General features: G+C 43.7%; 1 protein-coding gene across 1 annotated transcript in view; it reads right to left on the bottom strand.

Moving 5' to 3' along the window:
* The window catches only part of LOC101344566 (keratin-associated protein 10-7-like), a 7984-nt gene extending 672 nt beyond the window's left edge, over positions 1–7312 (bottom strand). Inside the window, 3 exon segments of the mRNA XM_023739108.1 lie at positions 93–444; positions 6819–6889; positions 6892–7312. Coding sequence (XP_023594876.1) covers positions 93–444; positions 6819–6889; positions 6892–7312 — 844 coding nt within the window.
* Positions 7313–7547: the final 235 nt, after the last annotated feature.

The following is a 7547-nucleotide window of genomic DNA, read 5'->3' as shown; positions in this document are numbered from 1 at the left end:
GGGTGTGCAGCATGCAGGCTGGCAGCTAGACTGTTGGCAGCAGGAGGGTTTGCAGGAGCTGGTGCAGGCTGATTGGCAAGGGCTGGACTCACAGGCCTCCTGGCAGTAGGGGCTTACAGGGGCGCAGATGAGGGTCAGGCAGGGGGCTGGCGTGGAGCAGGTAGGGGCACAGCAGGTGGGTTGGCAGCAGGAAGGGGCACAGCAGGGGGGCTGACGGCGGGTAGAGGTGCCGCAGGGGGGCTCACAGCAGCTCTCGGGGCAGTCGTCCACCTCCCAGGAGGAGCCGGTGTAAGCGCTGGGCAGGCAGATGCGGCTGCCATAGCTCCTGTCGTTGGAGCTGGTGGACACGGTGGACGCAGCTGGAACACAGGTCCTGGAGCAGCAGGTGTCAGCCATGGTGGGGTGGGAGGAGGTGAGCTGGGAGGAGGGTGTGAGTGAGCGAGTCTGTGAGTGTGTGAGGGTGTGAGGGTGTGAGTGAGTCTGTGAGTGTGTGAGCTGCTCTGGTTTTTGAGGCTTTTATATCCCTCTCTGGCTTGTGTTGTTCCAACAAGAGGCTCAACAAGCCTCCCCTTCCGTGTTGTTGTTAGAACCCGTGCTGGAAGCCCTCATTAGTGCTGCTTTATTTATACAAAGGAGGTTGCTTAGCCTGTGAAACTCCTGGTTGTGGCTGACAACCGTGTGGACCTCACCTTGGGGAAAAACGTGCTCCTGGAGCCCCTGCCTGCGTGCAGCCTGCTCTGCTTGCTCTGTTCTCAGGGACGTCTCCAAGCCTCCCCATTCTCTGTAATGTTGCAGGACAGGAGACCACAAATCCCAGCGTCTCGGTGACAGCATCATGGAGCTGCAAGTCTGGGCAGACTTGCTCATCGGCTGTGGGACTACCCCACCCCACCCCGAACAGAAGATGGACTGCGTGGTAGAAGAGACCAGCCAAAGAGAGAAGTAAAAAATGGACGGACAAAGAAGTCTCCGAAACTCAGCACAGAACGACAGAAATGGAAGAGCTAAAACTTAAGAAAAACAGAAGGTGCTTTCAGACGAGCCAACAGTCACCAAATGGATCCAGAAAGAGAGACCAGTGAAAGGGACAAATAGAAGAGAAGTTCCCAGAACTGAGGGAAATAAGAGCCTTTAGATTGGAAATTCTGACCAAATACTGTATAGGATGAATGGGAAACCATGTACGTCTAGACACACTGCCAAAATTTCTGACATCAAACATAAAGAAAAAGTCCTAAAAGCATCCCAAGAGATTTGCATCCTACTTCAACTCGGTAGATCTGGATGCCTGAAGACAATGGAGCAGAATCTTCGAAGTCTAAGGGAGTGAAATGACTTTGCGTGTAACTCTGCGAACCATCCTGTGTAAGGACAATGAAAGCCTTTCAGATGTACAGCTGTACTGAAAGCTTGCCACTCATAAACTATCCATGACAACATCCTGAGAGTACATGGTCCAACAAAACAAATGGCAAATCCAAAGGCAAGTGGAACACAAAAGTGAGGAAGAGCAAAAAAAATCAGCAAAAAGCAGGTTAAGGTTCTTAACTTCTTCAGGGAGAGGAAATACATTTGATTAACCCTACAGAACAAATCACTGTTCATTCTTCTTTATTTAGTTTTTTGTGGTGTATAGTTCTAGGAGTTCTGATAAATGCTGAGCATTCTATACCCACCACTATACCATACAGAAGAATTCCATCACCCCCCAAAATTCCCTTGTGTTTCCCCATTGTAGCAGCTCCTCCCCCCATCCAAAATCTCCGGCAATCTCTGACATTCCATCACTATAATTTTGCCTTTTCATTGCCTTTTAAGTCTGGTTTCTTTCACTTAGAAAAATGCATTTGAGATTCATCCATGTTGGTATGGACAGCAATAGTTTATTTTTTTTTTAACTGCTGAATAGTATCCTACTGTATAGGATCATCACAGTTTGTTTATCCATTCAATGCATGAAGGCCATTTGGGCTGTGTCCTGTATTTAATAATTATAAACAAAGCTGCTATAAACATTGTGTACAGGTTTTTGCATGATAATGAGTTCCCCTATTTCTTGGGTAAAAACCTACGAGTGGGATTGCTGAGTCATATGGTAAATGAATGTTTAACTTAATGAGAAACTGCCAAACTATTTTCCAAAATGGCTGTACCATTTTGCATTCCCACCAGCACTGTATAGAAGTTCTAGTTTGTACATATCCTTGCCAGTACTTGATGTTGTGAGGTTTTATATTTTTTATAACTTTAGGCATTCTAATAGGTATCTTGTTATAATTTTAATTTGTATATATGCCTAAAGATATATTGATTATCTTTACATGTCCTTATTTATCAGGCTGTTTTCCAAGGTGATTGTACATTTTTACATTGATACCAATGGTATATGAGAGTTCCGGTTCCTCCACTTTCCCATCAACACTTGGTGTGGTCGGTCTTTTTAATTTTAGCCATTAGAATAAGTGTAGGGTATCTTATTATGGTTTTAATTTGCATTCCCGAATCAATGGCTAAGCCCTTGGCTGCTAACTGAAAGGTCAGTGGTTCGAATCCACCAGCAGCTCCGAGGGAGAAAAGACCTGGCAATCTGCTTCCCTGAAGATTACAGCCTGGGAAACCCTTTGGGGCAGTTCTCCTCTGTCATGCAGGGTTGCTATGAGTCAGAATTGACTCAACGGCACCAACAACAATAACTAATGGTGGCGCAAACAGTTTTCTCTCAACTGTTAACCTAAAGGTTGGCGGTTCAAACCCACCCAGAAATCTGTTTCCATTAAGATTACAGCCAAAAACCCTATGGAGCAGTTCTACCCTGTAACTCATGTAGCCATGAGTCAGAATCAGCTTGATGGTAACTAACAACAACTAATGATGTTGTGTATATTTTTATGTGCTTATTATACATCTTCTTTGGTAAAAAGTCTCTTCATATCTTCTGGGCCTCTCCTCTTTTGTTTTCTTCTTCTTCTTTTCTTAGAATTCTTAATATATTTTGGACACACATGCTTTGATCAGATGTGTGATTTGCAAATCTATCCTACCAGTCCGTGACTTGTTTTCAATTTCTTTGCAGAGTAAAGAGTTTAATATTGATAAGGTCCAATTTACAATTTTTTTTCTTTCATGGATCATGCTTTTGGTGTTGAATCTAAGAACTTTTTTGCCTAACATGAGGTCACAAAGATTTTCTCCTATGTTTTCTTCTAGAAGTTTAAAAATTCTATGATTTATATTTAGATCTATGGTCCATTTTGATTAATTTTCAACATATAATGTGAAGTAAGGGTCAAAGTTTATCTATTTATTTATTTAATTTGCACGTGGACAGTCAGTGTTTCCAGAAGCCTTTTTAGGAAATACTCTCCTTTCTCATTGAATTGCCTTTACACTTTGGTAAAAAAATCAGTTGACTTTATTTGTGTGAGTTTATTTTTGTACTCTATTCTGTTTCGTAGATCTGTGTATCTCTCCTTTTGCTAATACCACGTTGTCTAGATTACTATAGCTTTACAGTAAATCTTGAAATCAGGCATGTCAGTCCTCCAACTTTGTTCTTATTTTTCAAAATTGTTCCGGTTATTCTAATTTCTTTTCCTTTCCAAACAAATTTTAAAATCAATTTGTCAATATCTATAAAAAATCATGCTGGGATTTTGACTGAGATTACTTTGAATCTATAGGTCAGTTGGAGATAACTGACATCATAACAATATCAAATATTCCAACCCATGAACATGGCATATTTCTCCATTTTTTTGGCTTTCTTTGACTTCTGTCATTAGTGTTTTATGTTTTTTCAATCTGTAAGTCTTTTATTTCTTTTTCTTGCCTTATAGTACTGGATAGGTCCTTGAGTATGATATCGAATAGAAGTGGTGAGAAAGGAGGTTTGTGTTTTGTTCCTGGTCTTAGGGGAAAGCATTCAGTCTTTTACCATTGGTTATGGTGTTGGATATCAGTTTTTTGTAGATGCCTTTTATCAGGTTAAGAATTTCGTGTTTTATTTCTAGCTCACTGAGTTTTTTTTTTTTTTTTTAAGTCATAACTGAAGTTGAATTTTGTAATTCTTTCTGGTTTCCATTGAGATTATCATATTGTTTTTCTTCTTTAGTCTGTTAGTATGGTTGAATTACATTGATTGATGTTTCAATGTTGAGCTAGCCTAGCATTTCTGGGATGAACCCAAAGTGGTTGTGATTTATTATCCTTTTTATATATTGCAAGATCTGTTTTGCTAATATTTTGTTGAGGGTTTCTTTGTCTATATTCATGACAGATATCGGTCTGCAGTTTTACCTTCATGTAATGTCTTTCTCTGTTTCAACTATCAGAGTAATGTTGGCTTCTAAAAATGAGTTGTGAAGTGTTCTATTTTCTTTGTCTATTTTCTGGAAGAGATTGTATAGAATTGGCTTTTCTTTTTCTTTAAATGTTTGGTAGAATTCACCAGTGAATCATCTGGGCCTGAAGGTTTCTTTGTTGAAATGTTTTAAACTATGCATTTAATGTTCTAAAAATTGATACAGGGTGATTAAGGTTATCTGTTCTCTCAAGTGAGTTTTGATAGTTTGTGTCTTCAAGGATTTGGTCCATTTCATCTTAATTGTCCAATTTATGGGCATAGAACTTTTTGTTGTATTTCTTTTTTATTCTTTTTATGTCTGTGGCATCTGTAGTAATGCCTCCTCCTTCATTCCTGATATTGGTAATTTGTGTCTTCTTTCTTTCTTTTTTCCCTTTGTCTGGCTAGAGGCTCACTAATGCTTTGTTCATTTATTTTTTCTCTTTGTGCTTCATTTTTGGTAGTTCGTATTGTTTTGTCTTCAAGTTCACTAGTCTTTTATCCTTTAGTGTCTGGAGTATAGGGATTTTGTATTAGATAATAGAGACATTGCAAATGGGTAGATAGAGAATGCGGACTATTCAACTTTTAAAAATAGACAGTTGGCTATTGATGAGGGGGGTAAGATTACTATCTTATACCACACACAAGTTATATTAGCAATGGATTAAAAAGATAAATCTAAACAATAAAATTGATAAAAATATTAGACTTAAATTTAGAAGATACATTTCTAATCTCAAGGAGTATACTAAAAAAGAAGCAATGACTGGGAGAAAATATTTAGACTATGTATAATAAACAAAACATTTCCAGCCCGAAATCCATGTGAAAAATACAAATAATTTAATAGAAAAAGGGGTCAGAATATGAACAAGCCACTGTAGAGAGAATCAGAGCAAGCAGCCTACAAATTTATCACCAGGTGAGTAACCCACAACCATCTGATGATACTGTTGGTGAATGTGCCTCAGGATGTGGGTAACAGAGCTAAGAGCAGGAACAGGGAGAGCCAGGCCCAGGTTGGTGTCCCTCAAGGCTGCAGATACCTCAGGGGACAGCAACCACGTAAAGCTGAAGCCTCAATCTGACTATACTTTTTGTACCATTTCTCATTCCAGTTCTGTCCTCAGCCGTGGCAGAACCAAAGACCATCATCAGGCTGTCTGGCTGACCCATCCTGGGGAGTCCCTTTCAACATCCTGGATGCTGTTATTTGTGTATCATAAATGGCTTTTCCAGAGGTAGGGAAAGGTTTTTCTCTCTGTGATTAGGCCTGGAGAGAGCTTGTCTTCAAGCCTGAAAGAGCCACCTTGCACCAAGTCCCCATGCCCTAGCTGATGCTTATGTCCTGCCACTTCTCGCAGCTTTCCATCACAATGGACTTTAGTATGGTGGATATCAACGGAAGTGTGGGCACCTTGGTAGATAAAGCCTGACCACAGTGCTATATGTCCCTTTACTGGGCACAGACACATGGTCATCAGGTGGGAGCCATGATTACATGTGTCCATTACAGTCCCTAGACAAAATTCAGATCTACCCAGAATGGGACACTCAGAGCAGGGTTCTGGCTGTGCAGAATCCTGTACATTCTTTGATTGCTTCTGATTACAGATAAAGTCAGTTTAACTCCTTTGGCCTTGGGCCAAGCTCCGCTTTCACTAACATTGTGTTTGTGCTAAATGAGTAGGACACCTGCGTGACCCCAGACCAAAAAGACTGTTGGGCATGGAGCCACAAGCCAATTTCCTAGAAGCACCTCTGATGGGATAGATTTTCCTGGAAGAGCAGTGGGTGGGAAGGGGCTCCACAGGGGCCTGGAGAACCACCCTGGCAGACCATGGTGAGTCTATGGATGACCAGCCTTGGGGGAGCCTTGGGCGGGAGGATGGAGCAGCACCTGAGCCTTCCTGGGTAGGGCTTCAGTTACAGAAACCTTCCCAGAGGAGTCAGGCCTCTGCCTTTGTGATTTTCAAGGTAAGTCATTCATTCATAGAGTATTTGTGTCTGGGGGAGACCAACATCTGGTCAAAACTGTATGTTCTCCCACGAGGTTCTGATGACAGGAAAACAGATCAGGTGATCAAGGTGACTTTATTCAGGTGCCCAATGAGATGCTGACAGACTAGAAGTTGAGGCTACGTGACACGGAGCCCAGAAACTGAGAGGAGAGAAAGGGAACCCCAGCAGGCAGATGGAGGCAGAGACTTGGGAGTAGTGAGGCTGGTGGTTTCCAGGGAGGTCAGGGGGCAAAGGTCACGTCAGGACTGTAAAGATATGAGGGTGCCCTGAGCTAACATGGGGGTAGCTGCCTAATGGGTTCAGAATTCAGACTGAGAGAGGGTGTGGGGAGATCAGCCACGGTGGGACTTAGATCCCAGCTGGCCCTGAGGGGCATGCTTGATCAGCAGCAGGACTTCTGACTGGAAGAGGGGCCACTGCAGCCTGGATGGGGGCACACGGGGTGACAGACCAGAGGCACACAGGAGGCAGGGAGACAGCAGGGGGAGGTGGGCGCACAGCAGTTGGGCTTGCACACAGGTGGCAGAACAGGGACACACAGGAGGTGGGTTTGCAGCAGGATGGGGAACAGACAGGGGGCTGGCAGCAGACAGGTACACAGTAGGCCTGCTGGCAGGGGATGGAAGTGCAGGAACAGGGCCGGTAGCTAGACTGCTGGCAGTAGGAGGGTTCACAGGAGCTGGTGCAGCCTGATTGGGAGGGGTTGGATCCACAGGCCACCTGGCAGCAGGGGCTGGACACACAGCCCATGGGGGTGCAGAGGAGGGTCAAGCAGGGTGCTGGGGCACAGCAGGTGGGGGTGCAGCATGGGGGATCACAGCAGCTCTCAGGGCAGTCGTCCACCTCCTAGGAGGAGCCAGTACAAGACTCAGAGGAACCAGGCAGGCAGAAGCGGTTGCCATAGCTCAGGTCACTGGAACAGACGGACATGGTGGATGCAGCCATGGTGGGGGGGGGTAGGGGAGGTGATGGAAGGAGGGTGTGAGTGAATGTGTGAGTGAGTGCGTGTATGTAAGTGTGAGTGAGTGTGTGAGGTGCTCTGGGCTGCCTAGCTTTTATATCACTCATATTGTATGTTGTCTCAACAAAAGCTCCGCGAGCTTTCCTTCCTGGTTCGTGTCAGAGCTGCTTTCAAGACCACACCAGGGATGTTTGTTTACTGTGGGTGTTGTCAAGCTCG

Source organism: Trichechus manatus, unplaced genomic scaffold (assembly GCF_000243295.1).
Source record: "Trichechus manatus latirostris isolate Lorelei unplaced genomic scaffold, TriManLat1.0 scaffold00128, whole genome shotgun sequence".
NCBI classification, from domain to species: domain Eukaryota; kingdom Metazoa; phylum Chordata; class Mammalia; order Sirenia; family Trichechidae; genus Trichechus; species Trichechus manatus.
The sequence above is the reverse complement of the archived record's forward strand: the minus strand, read 5'-3'. Positions and strand labels throughout refer to the sequence as shown.